This window comes from Oncorhynchus clarkii, chromosome 5 (genome assembly GCF_045791955.1).
Source record: "Oncorhynchus clarkii lewisi isolate Uvic-CL-2024 chromosome 5, UVic_Ocla_1.0, whole genome shotgun sequence".
Lineage (NCBI taxonomy): Eukaryota > Metazoa > Chordata > Actinopteri > Salmoniformes > Salmonidae > Oncorhynchus > Oncorhynchus clarkii.
The window spans coordinates 70,035,801-70,053,745 of NC_092151.1; the positions used below are offsets into that span (position 1 = coordinate 70,035,801).

Here is a 17,945-nt window from a genome sequence, read left to right on the forward strand (position 1 = left end):
TGAATGATTTCTGGAATCTTTTATTTCAGCTCATGAAACATGGGACCAACTCTTTACATTTAACTTTTGTATTTTTGTTCAGTATAAAAAGAGCGATGGCGAGATTCAAATGGTGAGATTAATGCTACCGCTATTCATGGCATTATTATGTGTGCCTGGGTCGTTGGCCACAGAGGCTACAGAAAAATCAGGCATAATGGCCTTTTAAAATTATTTTTTTTAATTAACACTTTCTGCATTCTTTTTTTGGTGGGTGTCTATATTAGGCCCTATGTTTACAATTATACACTGCTCAAAAAAATAAAGGGAACACTAAAATAACACATCCTAGATCTGAATGAATGAAATATTCTTATTAAATACTTTTTTCTTTACATAGTTGAATGTGCTGACAACAAAATCACACAAAAATTATCAATGGAAATCAAATGTATCAACCCATGGAGGTCTGGATTTGGAGTCACACTCAAAATTAAAGTGGAAAACCACACTACAGGCTGATCCAACTTTGATGTAATGTCCTTAAAACAAGTCCAAATGAGGCTCAGTGGTGTGTGTGGCCTCCACGTGCCTGTATGACCTCCCTACAACGCCTGGGCATGCTCCTGATGAGGTGGCGGATGGTCTCCTGAGGGATCTCCTCCCAGACCTGGACTAAAGCATCCGCCAACTCCTGGACAGTCTGTGGTGCATGGAGCGAGACATGATGTCCCAGATGTGCTCAATTGGATTCAGGTCTGGGGAACGGGCAGGCCAGTCCATAGCATCAATGCCTTCCTCTTGCAGGAACTGCTGACACACTCCAGCCACATGAGGTCTAGCATTGTCTTGCATTAGGAGGAACCCAGGGACAACCGCACCAGCATATGGTCTCACAAGGGGTCTGAGGATCTCATCTCGGTACCTAATGGCTGTCAGGCTACCTCTGGCAAGCACATGGAGGGCTGTGCGGCCCCCCCAAAGAAATTCCACCCCACACCATGACTGACCCACTGCCAAACTGGTCATGCTGGAGGATGTTGCAGGCAGCAGAACGTTCTCCATGGCGTCTCCAGACTGTCACGTCTGTCACATGTGCTCAGTGTGAACCTGCTTTCATCTGTGAAGAGCACAGGGCACCAGTAGCGAATTTGCCAAACTTGGTGTTCTCTGGCAAATGCCAAACGTCCTGCACGGTGTTGGGCTGTAAGCACAACCCCCACCTGTGGACGTCGGGCCCTCATACCACCCTCATGGAGTCTGTTTCTGACCGTTTGAGCAGACACATGCACATTTGTGGCCTGCTGGAGGTCATTTTGCAGGGCTCTGGCAGTGCTCCTCCTGCTCCTCCTTGCACAAAGGCTGAGGTAGCGGTCCTGCTGCTGGGTTGTTGCCCTCCTACGGCCTCCTCCACGTCTCCTGATGTACTGGCCTGTCTCCTGGTAGCGCCTCCATGTTCTGGACACTACGCTGACAGACACAGCAAACCTGTTAATTTATAAATATTTGAAAACATAAATATTGAATATATATAATTTTCGATGTAGCACATTTTTCTATATATTGTTGAACTTTACATAACATATATACTACGGGAATATCAAAGTTCCAGAGTTAATATACTCTACAGGCATATCAAGTTATCAAATCTTCCAGCCAGTAGAATGACTTCTTACCCCGGAGGCAATCATTAGGTGTGGGTCATTTTATGTCTTTTTAGATGGGCTGGTCTTCGGTATCCTTTTGCACACTGAGAGCATTTATACGGTCTCTCTCCTGTGTGAATAAGCTCATGGCTAGTCAGTTGGGTTTGTTCGACAAATCCTTTGCCACACTCAAAACATGTATATGGTCTCTCACTAGTGTGAGTCCATCTGTGTCTCTTAAGGTCTCTGGAAAAGCCAAAACATTTGTCACACTGAGAGCACTGATAAGGCTTTTCTCCTGGGTGGGTTTTCTGGTGTGCTTTTAGACTGGCTGGTGTTCGGTATCCTTTTCCACACTGAGAGCATTTATATGGTCTCTCTCCTGTGGGGATCGTTTCATGGCTGGTCAGTTGGGTTTGTCTTCGGAATCCTTTCCCACATCTTTTTGTATGTTTTTTGAGTGAATCAGCAAAGACGTAGCTCTTCCCACAGTCTGCACAGTGATATGGCTTCTCTCCTGTGTGACTCCTCTGATGCTTTTCCATAACATATTTATTGGAGAAGCTCTTGCCACATTGCGGGCATGTGGCTGGGGGCAGCTGTGAACACTTTTTTTTTGTTGCTATTATTTCCCCAGACTTCAGCAGAGCGATGTACTCTTCAGGGTGGGCCCTCTTGAGATGCCCATGGAAAAAACGTTCTATGGTGAAACCAAGTGTACAATGGGGGCATGGGTAGAAGGAGGACCCCCCTTTAGATTCACCTAAAGGAAAGAGAAAAAAACATCAAAAATAGAACCATAGTTATTGAGCTATGAAATCTTATTTTTAGAAGAACCCCCCCCCCCCCCCCCCACAAAAGTAGTGCACTGGGCCTTTTACTAGTATTAGCGGACCAATAACATCTGTAGTGCAGGCAAAACAACTATTCAGCATCTCTGCTTTGGCAAAAAAAAGGTAGTTTAAATAATTAAGAACATTATCTTGCAGGATTCAATAGTTGAAACTGTAAGAGTTGTTGCCCGGTCACTGCGATCGTCATTCTAATCGATGATTGTCACCATCGATCACCACATTCTTTTGGAGAGATTGGAAACCCAAATTGTTCTACACGAACAAGTTCTGGCCTGGTTTAGATCTTTTCTGCGGAAAGATATCAGTTTGTCTCTGTGGATGGTTTGTCCTCTGACAAATCAATTGTACGTTTCGGTGTTCCTCAAGGTTCTGTTTTAGGTCCACTATTGTTGTCACTATATATTTTACCTCTTGGTGATGTCATTCGGAAACATAATGTTAACTTTCACTGCTATGTGGATGATACACAGCTGTACATTTCGATGAACCATGGTGAAGTCCCAAAACTGGCCTCACTGGAAGCTTGTTATTCAGACATTAGAAAGTGGATGGCGGCAAATCTTTTACGTTTAAACTCGGACAAAACAGAGATGCTAGTTCTCGGTCCCAAGAAACAAAGAGATGTTCTGTTGGATCTGACAACTAATCTTGATGGTTGTACAGTCATCTCAAATAAAACTGTGAAGGACCTCTGCGTTACTCTGGACCCTGATCTCTCTTTTGACGAACATATCAAGACTATTTCAAAAGACAGCTTTTTTCCCCATCTACGTAACATTACAAAATCTGACATTTTCTGTCCAAAAATGACGCAAGAAAAGTTAATCCATGCTTTTGTCACTTCTAGATTAGACTACTGTAATGCTCTATTTTCCGGGTACCAGGATAAAGCATTAAATACATTTCAGTTAGTGCTAAACACGGCTGCTAGAATCTTGACTTGAACCAAACAATGTGATCATATTACTCCAGTGCTAGCCTCTCTACACTGGATTCCTGTTAAGGCTAGGGCTGATTTCAAGGTTTTACTGATAACCTACAAAGGATTACATGGGCTTGCTCCTACCTATCTTTCCGATTTGGTCATGCTGGACATAAAGACACATACCGTACGGTCACAAGACACAGGACTCCTTATTGTCCCTAGAATTTGTAAGCAAACAGCTGGAGGCAGGGCTTTCTCCTATAGAGCTCCATTTTTATGGAATGGTCTGCCTATCTATGTGAGAGAAGCAGTCTCAGCCTCGACCTTTAGGTCTTTATTGAAGGCTCATCTCTTCAGTAGGTCCTATGATTGAGTGTAGTCTGACCCAGGGGTGTGAAGGTGAACGGAAAGGCACTGGAGTGACAAACCACCCTTGCTGTCTATGCCTGGCCGGTTCCCCTCTCTCCACTGGGATTCTCTGCCTCTAACCCTATTATGGGGGCTGAGTCACTGGCTTACTGGTGCTCTTCCATGCCGTCTCTAGGAGGGGTGCATCACTTGAGTGGGTTGAGTCACTGACATGATCTTCCTGTCCGGGTTGGCGCCCCCCCCGGGTTCGTACCATGGGGGAGATCTTCGTGGGCTATACTCAGCCTTGTCTCAGGGTAGTAAGTTGGTGATTTGAAGATATCACTCTAGAGGTGTGGGGGCTGTGCTTTGGCAATGTGGGTGGGGTTATATCCTGCCTGGTTGGCCGGGTCAAGGGGGTATCATCTGACGGGGCGGCAATAGTTTGTGTAGGGGTTCTAGGGTCAGACTGTTATATCTGGAGTATTTTTCCTGTCTTATCCTGTGTCCTTATCCTAAGTATGCTCTAATTCTCTCCCTCTCCTCCCGGTGGACCTGAGCCCTAGGACCATTCCTCAGGACTACCTGGCCTGATACCTCCTTGCTGTCCCCAGTCCACCTGGTCGTGCTGCTGCTCCAGTTTCAACTGTTCTGCCTGCGTCTATGGAACCCTGACCTGTTCACCGGACGTGCTACCTTGTCCAGGACCCTTCTCCTCTACCGCACCTGCTGTCTCTGAATGCTCGGCTATGAAAAACCAACTGACATTTACTCCTGAGGTGCTGACCTGTTGCACCCTCTACAACCACTGTGATTATTATTATTTGATCCTGCTGGCCATCTATGAACATTTGAACATCTTTGCCATGTACTGTTATAATCTCCCCCTGGCACACCCAGAAGAGGACTGACCACCCCTCAGAGCCTGGTTCCTCTCTAGGCATCTTCCTAGGTTCTTGCCTTTCTAGGGAGTTTTTCCTAGCCACCGTGCTTCTACATTTGCATTGCTTGATGTTTGGGGTTTTAGGCTGATGTAAAAGGATGTTCCCAATGCTGAAAGGGGGGCCTTGATTGAACATTTTTGGGAACCCCTGATATAGACGTCTTCAGCATTGGCCCCAAATAATAAATCCCCCCCCCCCTGCAAAACAATCACAGCACCCCCACCCCCAGACTACTTCCCGCAGCTATATCTACACCACAACTGCAACCCACCCCACCAATGGTACTCACTGAAATCGACAGCATTAGTTTTCACATCTGTATCTGGCGTCATCCCTGGATCAATCCTGCTACAATCTTCAATCATTAAACCTCGTGAAATGTCACTCTCATGGTTTTCACAGTCCTTTGAAACAGAGAAGCGGATTCAGTTCAGTCAGAAAGTCAGTTACCTTCAAGAATTGGGGAAATACTAACCTGGCCCAAGAGCTAGGTTTGTGGATTGGGGTACACAGCTTTTAATAGGTAGGGTGTCAAAACAGTCAAAACAACTTGTGGAATGAAGAAACTTTTAAATTGACCCTACAAGAAGCTAACCCTACAAAACATCTCAAAGTGTGTATTTCACTCAGTACGTTATTACATGCTTGAACTCACTTTCACATTATCACTTTCCATCTCACTGTCCTCTGTATCTGAGCATGATGATGTTTCCAACGGTTCCCAAGGCACTGACACTTTCACAACATCCTCATCTTCTGACTTCAACCAGTCTTCATTCTCTTCTTTCTTCACTGTAATTAAGGCAACTTCCTCTTCATCTACTGGCAGATGGGAGCATTCTTCAGACTCCTCTTTGACTGCGACTGGAGAAGGCGGCACCTGACACAAAAAAACATAATTCTAACAACAACTCTGGGCTTGTAAGTGGGCTTGCAAAATGTTGAGTAGACACAAACCTTTACTTTGAGATATGTCATGCCTTTATGTCCATGCTCTTGCTCTGTAGCTCCATAGATGTCTGAAACTGTGTCAAATGAGGGATCTTGTTCATCAGGGTCCTCCTTTGGACAAACCTGGGATGTTTCAACTCCTAACGAGACAGCTGAAATCGGACATTCTTCAGCCTCCTCTTTAACCTCACTCCAATGTAGTGAGTGATCCTAGAACAGACCATGGTTGGTGAATAAACTCAACTTGACCAATAAAACGTGTTAATGGATAGCCGATTGTTTAAGCTATTGTAAAATGTAATTGTTTCTCACTTTGAAGAATGCATAAAACATATGGTTTAACATACAAAAAGCTCTTCTGGTTGACCACTGCTTTCATATGTCCCATATTTATCCATTGGATCCATCTTCAGTAGATGATGAACAGACCAGTGACCTGTCAATAACAAAACAAACCACCCAAATGTTAAATAAGATCAAAAGGCTCAACAAAGCCCATATGAAAGTCAACAACGGCACCGATGTTGACATAAGCAAAGGGAAATTCCATAGTAACGGAACATACATTTCAAAGTGAAAAATGTCAAACAAAAACTATTAATTGCAAAGTTTAAAGATGTGCTCCAGCGATTTTTTTACTTTTAGTGTTGAAAAGCGATATCCCAAGTATACAGTGCATTCGGAAAGTATTCAGACCCCTTGACCTTTTCCACATTTTGTTACATTACAGCCTTATTCTAAAATGGATTATATTGTTTTCCCCCCTCAATCTACAAACAATACACCATAATGACAAAGCAAAACCAGGATTAGGCCAAAGAGTTCAATCTTGGTTTCATCAGACCAGAGAATATTGTTTCTCATGGTCTGAGAGTCCTTTAGTGCGTTTTGGCAAACTCCAAGCGGGCTGTCATGTGCCTTTTACTGGGGAGTGGCTTCCATCTGGACAACTCTACCATAAAGGCCTGATTGCTGGAGTGCTGCAGAGACGGTTGTCCTTCTGGAAGGTTCTCCCATCTCAACAGAGGAACTCTGGAGCCCTGTCAGAGTGACCATCGGTTTCTTGGTCACCTCCTTGATCAAGGCCTTTCTCCCCCAATTCCTCAGTTTGGCCGGGTGGACAGCTATAGGAAGAGACTTGGTGGTTCCAAACTTTTTCTATTTAAGAATGATGGAGGGCAATGCGTTCTTGGGGACCTTCAATGCTGAAGAAATGTTTTGGTACTTTTCCCAGATCTGTGCCTCAACACAATCCTGTCTCTGAGCTCTATGGACAATTCCTTCGACCTCATGGCTTGGTTTTTGCTCTGACATGCACTGTCAACTGTGTGACCTTATATTGTGTCAATTGAATTTACCACAGGTGGACGCCAATCAAGTTGTAGAAACATTTCAAGGATGATCAATGAAAACAGGATGCACCTGAGCCCAATTTTGAGGGTCTGAATACTTATGTAAATAGGGTATTTGTTTTTTATTTTTAATAAATTAAATAAAAAAACGTTTTTGCTTTGTCATTATGGGGTATTGTGTGTAGCTTGATGAGGAAATAGTTTTATGTATCCATTTTAAAATAAGGCTGTAAAATAACAAAATGTGGAAAAAGTCAAGGGGTCTGAAAACTTTCCTAAGGCACTGTAAATACAGCACTAAAGGGTAAAAAGTTTAGCAAAATAGTATTTTTAGACACAACCGCAAACTTCAAGGAGTAGGGCATTTAAGGAGTTGGTCTAATGGGAATCAGCGACGTCGTCGGCCTCCCCCCATGCTTGAGGAACAATAAAGAGAACAAAAAAGCAAAGGCCCCACTACGTAATGACATATCTGGACCACCTATTGAGATGTGCCTTTAGTCAAGTAAAGCAAAGGCCCCACTACGTAATGACATATCTGGACCACCTATTGAGATGTGCCTTTAGTCAAGTAAAGCAAAGGCCCCACTACGTAATGACATATCTGGACCACCTATTGAGATGTGCTTTTAGTCAAGTAAAGCAAAGGCCCCACTACGTAATGACATATCTGGACCACCTATTGAGATGTGCTTTTAGTCAAGTAAAGCAGGTGTTAAATGAGGTGAAAAGAAGTTTGGAGTGCCACTTTAAGTAGATGTGTTTTTGTAAAAAAGTAAGCCTTGTTCATAGAGTTGTACGGTTTGTTAAATAACTGAGCAGATGCACAGTTTGTCAACAGAATGACGTTATGAATATCCGTTTTTACGTGACCAAGTTTTCCAAAAACGGTTAAATATCTATTTAAGCCCATTTCCGCCACCAATTTTTCATTTAATGTCGATACTATCTAAACATATTGAGATACGCAAGTCGAAATTTCAAAATACATAAGTCAAAAATACATAGACATGATGTCACGTCTATTGACTGTTGAGTGAAATTGCCTCTCTGTCATTTTCAGCTATCTATATAACCTATTTGTAGTTTTCTGATCATATTGGAACTCCTTGCTATATGTTGCTCTGATTGTTAATGTCTAATAACATCTGGAAATATTTTAAATAGAATGATATTTATAGTCATTTTACTCCAATATTTTTCTGTTGTTCAAGGCTCAAACATCCCATTTGGCAAAACCTTCCCACCATCACAGTTGAAGTTGCAGCTCCGGCGACTATTGAGCACTTTACAAATAGCCAATATTTTTTGTAAACTTCATACGTTTTATTACATTGAAAAAAATAATAATCGCAACTTGGTCCCATGTTTCATGAGGTGAAATAAAAGAACCCAGAAATGTTCCATATGCACAAAAAGCATATTTCTCTCCAATGTTGTCCACAAATTAATTTATATCCCTGTTAGTGATAATTTCGCCATAGGCAAAGATAATCCATTTACCTGACAGGTGTGGCATATCAAGAAGCTGATTATACAGCAAGATCATTACACAGGCACAGCTTGTGCTGGGGACGAGAAAAGGCCACTCTAAAATGTGCAGTTTTGTCACACAACAAAATGCCACAGATGTCTCAAGTTTTGAGGGAGCTTGCAATTGGCATCCTGCAGGTACGTCAACATTGTGAACAGAGTGCCCCATGGTGGTAGTGCGGTTATGGTATGGGCAGGCATAAGCTACAGTCAATGAACACAATTGCATTTTATCAATGGTAATTTGAATGCACAGAGATATCGTGATGAGATCCTAAGGCCCATTGTTGTGCCATTCATCCAACGCCATCAGCTCATGTTTCAGCATGACAATGCTCGGCCCCATGTCACAAGGATCTGTACACAATTCCTGGAAGCTGAAAATGTCCCAATTCCATGGCCTCCAGACATGTCACCCATTGAGCATATTTGGGATGCTCTGGATCGACGTGTACGACAAGTGTGTTCCAGTTCCCGCCAATATCCAGCAACTTCGCACAGCGATTGAAGAGGAGTGGGACAACATTCCGCAGGCCACAAACAACAGCCTGATTAACTCTATGCGAAGGATATGTGTCACGCTGCATGAGGCAAATGGTGGTCACACCAGATACTGAATGGTTTTCTGATCCACGACCCTACTTTTTTTTTGAAAGTATCTCTGACCAACAGATGCATATCTGTATTCCCAGTCATATGAAATCAGAAGATTCTGGCTTAATCAATCCATTTCAATAGTTTTTTATATATATTTCGCATAATGGCCCTGGTGGGGATGGCTGTCGTTTTATAGGCTCTTAACCAACCGTGCTATTTTGTTTGTTTTTTTGCATTGTTTGTAACTTATTTCGTACATAATTTTGCTGCTACCGTCTCTTATGACCGAAAATATCTTCCGGACATCAGATTACTCACCTTGAATTGGACTAAGAATTTTCTTTAATGAGACTTCTTTAAAGGATTTTCTCCAGTCATCCGAACAGGCCCTCATCCCCGTCATTCGCAGGAGAAAGAGACAAAGGTTTCACGGAAGGAGAATGAGGTGCCTTGTGAGGATCCGGCAACGAGTGGCTAATCAGTCCGTGCCATCGGTACTATTGGCCAACGTACAATCGCTGGATAATAAAATGGACGAACTAAAAGCACGTATATCCTATTAACGCGACTTTAAAAACTGTAATATCTTATGTTTCACCGAGTCGTGGCTGAACAACAACATGAATAACATACAGCTGGCAGGTATTACACTGTACTGGCAGGATAGAACAGCAGCCTCTGGTAAAACAAGGGGTGGCGTTCTATGTATATTTGTAAACAACAGCTGGTGCACGATATCTAAGGAAGTCTCTAGGTTTTGCTCGCCTGAGGTAGAGTATCGTATAATAAGCTGTAGACCAAACTATCTACCTAGAGAGTTTTCATCTATATTCTTTGTAGCTGTCTATTTACCACCACAAACCGATGCTGGCACTAAGACGACACTCAAATAGCTGTATACGGCCATAAGCAAACAGGAAAACGCTCATCCAGAGGTGGCGCTCCAGGGAAACTTTAATCCGTTTTTACCTCATTTCTACCAGCATATTAAATGTGCAACCAGAGGGAAAAAAACTCTAGACCACCTTTACTCCACACACAGAGACGCATACAAAGCTCTCCCTCACCCTCCATTTGGCAAATCTGACCATAATTCAATCCTCCTGACTCCTGCTTACAAGCAAAAAATTTAAGCAGGAAGCACCAGTGACTACATAAATTTAAAAAAGTGGTCAGATGAATCAGATGCTAAACTACAGGACTGTTTTGGTAGCACAGACTGGAATATGTTCCCGGGGTTCTTCCGATGGCATTGAGGAGTACACCACATCAATCACTGGCTCCATCAATAAGTGCATCGATGACGTCATCCCCACAGTGACTGTATGTATATACCCCAACCATAAGCCATGGATTACAGGCAACATCCGCACTGAGCTAGAGGGTAGAGCCGCCGTTTTCAAGGATTGGGACTCTAACTGAGATGCTTATAAGAAATCCCGCTATGCCCGCCGACGTACCATCAAACAGGCAAAGCATCAATACAGGACTAAGATCGAATCGTACTACACCGGCTCTGACGCTCGTTGGATGTGGCAAGGCTTGAAAACCATTACAGACTACAAAGTTGAGGTCGACCGATTAATTAGGGCCGATTTCAAGTTTTCATAACAATTGGAAATCGGTATTTTTGTACGCCGATTTGTTCGATTTAATTATTTATTTAACTGGCCAAGTCAATTAAAAACACATTCTTATTTTCAATGACGGCCTAGGAACGGTGGGTTAACTGCCTTGTTCAGGGGCAGAACGACAGATTTTTACCTTGTCAGCTCAGGGATTCATTCTTGCAACCTTACGGTTAACTAGTCCAATACTCTAACCCCCTGCCTCGTGAGGAGGCCTGTTACGCGAATGCAGTAAGAAGCCAAGGTAAGTTGCTAGCTAGCATTAAACTTATCTTATAAAAAAACAATCAATCAATCAATCAATCATAATCACTAGTTAACTATACATGGTTGATGATATTACTAGTTTATCTAGCGTGTCCTGCGTTGCATATAAATCGATGCGGTGCGCATTGCTCCAACGTGTACCTAACCATGAACATCAATGCCTTTCTTAAAATCAATACACAGAAGTATATATTTTTAAACCTGCATATTTAGCTAAAAGAAATCCAGGTTAGCAGGCAATATTAACCAGGTGAAATTGTGTCACTTCTCTTGCGTTCATTGCACGCAGAGTCAGGGTATATGCAACAGTTTGGTCCGCCTGGCTCGTTGCGAACTAATTTCCAGAATTTTACGTAATTATGACATAATATTGAAGGTTGTGCAATGTAACAGGAATATTTAGACTTATGGATGCCACCCGTTAGATAAAATATGGAACGGTTCGGTATTTCACTGAAAGAATAAACGTTTTGTTTTCGAGATGATAGTTTCCGGATTCGACCATATTGACGTAAGGCTCGTATTTCTGTGTGTTATTATGTTATAATTAAGTCTGTAATTTGATAGAGCAGTCTGACTGTGCGGTGGTAGGCACCAGCAGGGTCGTAAGCATTCATTCAAACAGCACTATCGTGCGTTTTGCCAGCAGCTCTTTGCAATGCTTCAAGCATTGCGCTGTTTATGACTTCAAGCCTATCAACTCCCGAGATCAGGCTGGTGTAACCGATGTGAAATGGCTAGCTAGTTAGCGGGGTGCGCGCTAATAGCGTTTCAAACGTCACTCACTGAGACTTGGAGTAGTTGTTCCCCTTGCTCTGCATGGGTAACGCTGCTTAGAGGGTGGCTGTTGTTGATGTGTTCCTGGTTCGAGCCCAGGTAGGGGCGAGGAGAGGGACGGAAGCTATACTGTTACACTGGCAATACTAAAGTGCCTATAAGAACATCTAATAGTCAAAGGTATATGAAATACAAATGGTATAGAAAGAAATAGTCCTATAATTCCTATAATAACTAAACCTAAAACTTCTTACCTGGGAATATTGAAGACTCATGTTAAAAGGAACCACCAGCTTTCATATGTTCTGAGCAAGGAACTTAAACGTTAGCATTCTTACATGGCACATATTGCACTTTTACTTTCTTCTCCAACACTTTGTTTTTGCATTATTTAAACCAAATTGAACATGTTTCATTATTTATTTGAGGCTAAATTGATTGTATTGATGTATTATATTAAGTTAAAATAAGTGTTAATTCAGTATTGTTGTAATTGTCATTATTACAAATAAAAAATAAATAAATCGGCCGATTAATCGTTATCTGCTGTTTTTGGTCCTCCAATAATTGGTATCGGCGTTGAAAATTCATAATCGGTCGACCTCTACTACAAAGGGAAGCACAGCCGAGAGCTGCCAAGTGACACAAGCCTTCCAGACGAGCTAAACTACTTCTAAAGTAACTTTGTGGCAAATAACACTGAAACATGCATGAGAGCACCAGCTGCTCCGGAAGATTGTGTGATCACGCTCTCCACAGCCGATGTGCATAAGACCTTTAGACAGGTCAACATTCACAAGGCCACAGGGCCATATGGATTACCAGGACGTGTACTGCGAGCATGTGCTGACCAACTGGCAAGTGTCTTCACTGACATTTTCAACCTCTCCCTGTCCGAGTCTGTAATACCAACATGTTTTAAGCAGACCACCATAGTCCCTGTGCCCGAGAACACTAAGGTAACCTGCCTAAATGACTACCAACCCGTAGCACCCACCCTCTGTAGCCATGAAGTGCTTTGAAAGGCTGGTCATAGATCACATCAACACCATTATCCCAGAAAACCTAGACCCACTCCAATATGTATACCGCCCCAACAGATCCACCGAAGATGTCATCTCTATTACACTCCAGCACTGCCCTTTCCCACCTGGATAAAAGGAACACCTATGTGCGAATGCTATTCACTGACTACAGCTCAGCGGTCAACACCATAGTGCTCTCAAAGCTCATCAATAAGCTAAGGACTCTGGGACTTAGCAACTGGATACTGGACTTCCTGATGGGGCGCCCCATCACACTACTCTGATCCTCAACATGGGGGCCCCTCAGGGGTGCCTGCTCAGTCCCCTCTTGCTCAGTCCCCTCCTGACCTTCACGTCTTAAAAAGTAATGATGGACTGTCGTTTCTCTTTGCTTATTTGATCTGTTCTTGCCATCAAAACGACTTGGTATTTTACCAAATAGGGCTATCTTCTGTATACCGCCCCCCAACCTTGTCACAACACAACTGATTGGCTCAAACACATTAAGAAGGAATGAAATTCCACAAATGAACTTTTAAGAAGGCACACCTGTTAATGGAAATACATTCCAGGTGACTACCTTATGAAGCTGGTTGAGAGCATGCCAAGACTGTGCAAAGCTGTCATCAAGGCAAAGGGTGACTATTTGAAGAATCTCAAATATAAAATACATTTTGATATTTTAAACACTTTTTTGGTTACTAAATGATTCTATATGTTATTTCAGTTTTGATGTCTTCACAATTATTTTACAACGTAGAATATAGTAAAAATAAAGAAAAACACTTCAATGATTAGGTGTGGTGTACAGTTGAAGTAGGAAGTTTACATACACCTTAGCCAAACACATTTAAACTCAGTTTTCACAATTCCTTACATTTAATCCTAGTAAAAATTCCCTGTCTTAGGTCAGTTAGGATCACCACTTTATTTTAAGAAAGTGAAATGTCAGAATAATAGTAGAGAGAAATATATATTTCAGCTTTTATTTCTTTCATCACATTCCCAGTGAAGAAGCCACTGCTCTTCTTTTTTTAGGTTTCTTTCTTAAGACTGCATTGTTGGTTAAGGGCTTGTAAGTAAGCATTTCACTGTATGGCACATGTGACAAATACAATTTTATTTTATTTCTTTATATGAACTGTAACTCAGTAAAATCTTTGAAATTGTTGCGTGTTGCACTTATATTTTTTGTTCAATGTAGTTCCAATAGGCTTACAGTGTTGTTGGATGGTTGCTTGGACAGTCGCTTAGGCTGTATTTGGCTGTTATTGTTGAAAACACTATTTCAGATGCAGCAGCTGGGTTAGCTACTTAGCATTGCTAATATTAGCAACAATGATACAGGCTTCAATCATGAGAGAGTAGTGATTTTCCTCTACATTTTCTAATACATTATATGTTCTAAAATCCCTAAATGTTGTTAGGACTGTTGTTAAAGACAGTCGCTTAGATAAAATTGAGCTGTTATTGCTGCAAACACTTATTTAGGACGTAGCAGTCACTGCTAGCATGCTAGATATCCATCAGATGCATTAACTTATGGTTAGCATTCGTTAGCATCTAAATTTGAATTATTTCTTAGTGTAATGCAGTTGATTAGTGACAATGACATGAACATATATTCCGCGTCATATTCATGCAAGCATTAAAATATGATTACAACCCAAAAGCAATGTGAAATGTAAACCTGCATAAATCAAGCTCAGAGCCCTGTTAGTTGTAATGCCCAATCACAGTTATTGTGTGTGTGTGTGTATATATATATATATATATATTTTTTTTTTATCTGGTCCACCATAGCCCATTTAAAACCGTTTTACAGTGTATTTATTACTATGTCATACCAGACAACTAGGGTCCAGAGTTTTACCTTGTTAGGTTAGCCTACCATATCAGGAAAAACTCTGGGCCCCAGGAAAACAGCCCCCCCACCCACCACTCTGGGACCTGTGGGGACATCTGTGGAATTCCCACACAATGTTACAAATGAAGAAACATATCCTATAAGAATGGTCAACTATCTCAAACTCTTGAGTTAGATTTAGTATCTTAAAATGTTTGACATTATATCTCAACATTTTGAGATTTTTATTAATTTGAGGTGGCGGGAATGGGCTTCAATAAATATCTGCTCTGATTCAAAGATGTCTGCAGAAAGAATGGGCAGTCTGCTTTAAAGCCAACTTTATTTTGAAAAAAATGTTTGATTATCAAACTACATTAAGTGAAGTGGATTAACACTGGCAATGTTAATGTTATCAATGACATCCTGGGTACCTGATGATGGATACTTATGGATTTATTTATTTTTTACCCCGTTTTTTATGGTATCCAATTGTTAGTAGTTACTGTCTTATCTCATCGCTACAACTCCCGTACGGGCTCGGGAGCGAAGAAGGTCGAGAGCCATGCGTCCTCCGAAACACAACCCAACCAAGCCGCACTGCTTCTTAATTAACACAGCGCGCATCGAACCCGGATGCCAGCCTCACCAATGTGCCGGAGGAAACACCATACAACTAGCGACCTGGTCAGCGTGCACTGCGCCCGGCCCGCCACAGGAGTCGCTAGTGCGCGATGAGACAAGGATATCCCTTCCGGCCAAACCCTCCCTAACCCGGACGACGCTAGGCCAATTGTGCGTTGCCCCATGGACCTCCCGGTCGTGGCCGGCTGCGACAGAGCCTGGGCTCGAACCCAGAGTTTCTGGTGGCACAGTGCCTTAGACCACTGCGCCACCCGGGAGGCCCCTACGTATGGATTTTAATGTAATTCTATTCATGATGATGTAGCCTGAATAGGTACAAAGAGGAAGAAATAGGTCATTTATGCTCTCATCAAGGTAATAACTTAGCAATTTGTATGGACGTCTGAAAGGGTAATTAATAAAACTCAACACAATAAATCTATTTTCTTGGGCTTTTAGCCTGTGATTTTCTCAAACATATATTCATTTTTATGTTTCTACTTTACCTCCTCATAATACGCCTTCTCCTTTGCTTTTCATAATTTGTCAGTGGCATGGTGACAATCTGTGAATAATACATGAGTGGAATGAACGATGGAATTGTATTCCATACAATGGAATCCATTTTTATTACAGAACTACTAGTATCAAGATGATAACAATCAATTGATTCCACCATTCAAAACTGCATTTGAGAAAGGACACACAACTGTATGTCCCTCTCCTGCCAATCAGAGACCCTCTTCATAGTCAAAAGCCATCAAGTGGATGTGTTGTATTCGAAATGTCCTAAGAGGGATAGATCTACCAAGATATCCCAGCTACATTTTATTATGAAGGACCACACACAGAGACACTGTTTGCTTTCATTTGACACCCAATATGCTCTTATAAACTTCACATGTCGGTCCTTATGGGGTTTTATACCTACAGTTTTCAAACACGTAACGTTATAGCTACACTCTTTGTTATACGGTACTAGCACCATCTTTGGTTAAGCACTAGTAAATTGAATTGCCCTATGCTAACTAGCTAACTAACTAGATTAGTTATAGCTGGCAAACAGATGGCTTGAATAGTTAGCTACACACCCAACTTGTCATCAAATGACAATATTATAAAGCTCATATGTTTAGATAAATACATAAAACATATTTACCTTTCGGTAGTTGGTTACATGGATGCTTAACAGGAGTATCGGAGGGTCATGGAATATTATTGTGGTTGTATATACGGAAACTCAAAAAGACCAAACTACCACCGAGTTTGAAAACACTTTCCTATTTTACTACCACCTACTGGGCATACATGAAAGTGAATCATACTGCCCTACAGTTGTGTCAGATAATCATTCAAGCTAGGCCTTTTCGTTATGAAATAGAGACCAGTGCACCAATAATAACAGACCCTTAATGAGGTGGTATTGTACTACATTATTATATATTCATAATTTATTATTTATTCCCATCCTCCGACACCTACTCATTAAAGAGTGGTGGAGCGGTCTAGGCACTGCATCTCCGTGCTAGAGGCATCAATACAGACCCTGGTTCAATTCCAGGCTGTAATTTGGGGTTCCATAGGGCGGAGCACAATTGGCCCAGCGTTTTTAGGGATTGACCCGGGTAGGCCATCATTTAAAAAAATTTAAAAATAAATGTTCACCTTTATTTAACCAGGTAGGCCAGTTGAGAACAAGTTCTCATTTACAACTGCGACCTGGCCAAGATAAAGCAAAGCAGGGCAACAAAAAAACAACAGAGTTACACATGGGATAAACAGAAATACAGTCAATAACACAATAGAAAAATCTATATACAGTGTGTGCAAATAGAGTAAGGAGGTAAGGCAATAAATAGGCCATAGTAGCGAAGTAATTACAATTTAGCAAATTAACACTGGAGTGATAGATGTGCAGATGATGATGTGCAAGTAGAAATACTTGTGTGCAAAAGAGCAAAAAAGTTAATAATAACAATATGGGGATGAGGTTGGTAGTTGGATGGGCTATTTACAGATGGGCTATGTGTCCCGTTCTGACCATAGTTCTGTTATTTTATTATTTGTTTTAGTATGGTTAGGGCGTGAGTTGGGGTGGGCAGTCTATGTTGGTTTTTGTGTTCGGTCTAGTATGGTTCTCAGAGGCAGGTGTCGTTAGTTGTCTCTGATTGAGAATCATACTTAGGTTGCCTGGGTTTCACTTTTGGTTTGTGGGTGTTTGGGCCACACGGTACTGTTTTGGTTTTGTATATTTCACATTTATTATTTTGTTCCAGTGTTCAGTTGTGTTTTTGAATAAATCAATATGGACACTTACCACGCTGCATTTTGGTCCGATCTTTACTCCTCCTCAGACGAAGAGGAGGAAATCCGTTACACTATGTACAGCTGCAGCGATCGGTAAGCTGCTCAGATAGCTGATGTTTAAAGTTATTGAGGGAGATATAAGTCTCCAACTTCAGCGATTTTTATTTTTTATTTTTTTGCAATTCGTTCCAGTCATTGGCAGCAAAGAACTGTAAGGAAGGGCGGCCAAAGAAGGTTTTGGCTTTGGGGATGACCAGTGAGATATACCTACTAGAGCGCGTGCTAAGGGTGGGTGTTATGGTGACCAGTGAGCTGAGATACGGCGGAGCTTTACCTAGCAAA

The 17,945-nt window shown here is 41.8% G+C and overlaps 1 protein-coding gene across 3 annotated transcripts; it reads right to left on the reverse strand.

Moving 5' to 3' along the window:
- Positions 1–16,528, reverse strand: LOC139410192 (zinc finger protein 93-like). 3 transcript variants are annotated; one of them, XM_071155653.1, is made up of 8 exons: positions 16,456–16,528; positions 15,803–15,861; positions 5,995–6,083; positions 5,654–5,857; positions 5,352–5,576; positions 4,986–5,100; positions 1,656–2,388; positions 1–1,467 (listed from the first exon to the last, which is right to left on the reverse strand). In XM_071155653.1, exons 3-7 carry the CDS (start codon positions 6,052–6,054, stop codon positions 1,670–1,672), a joined length of 1,323 nt encoding a protein of 440 aa, XP_071011754.1. In that variant the 5' UTR covers positions 6,055–6,083; positions 15,803–15,861; positions 16,456–16,528; the 3' UTR covers positions 1–1,467; positions 1,656–1,669. The 3 variants fall into 3 exon arrangements, with proteins under 3 accessions (XP_071011754.1, XP_071011755.1, XP_071011756.1); XM_071155654.1 differs by lacking the exon at positions 15,803–15,861 and having other exon boundaries at positions 242–1,467; XM_071155655.1 differs by lacking the exons at positions 15,803–15,861; positions 16,456–16,528 and having other exon boundaries at positions 339–1,467; positions 5,660–5,857; positions 5,995–6,079.
- Between the last annotated feature and the right edge of the window lie 1,417 nt (positions 16,529–17,945).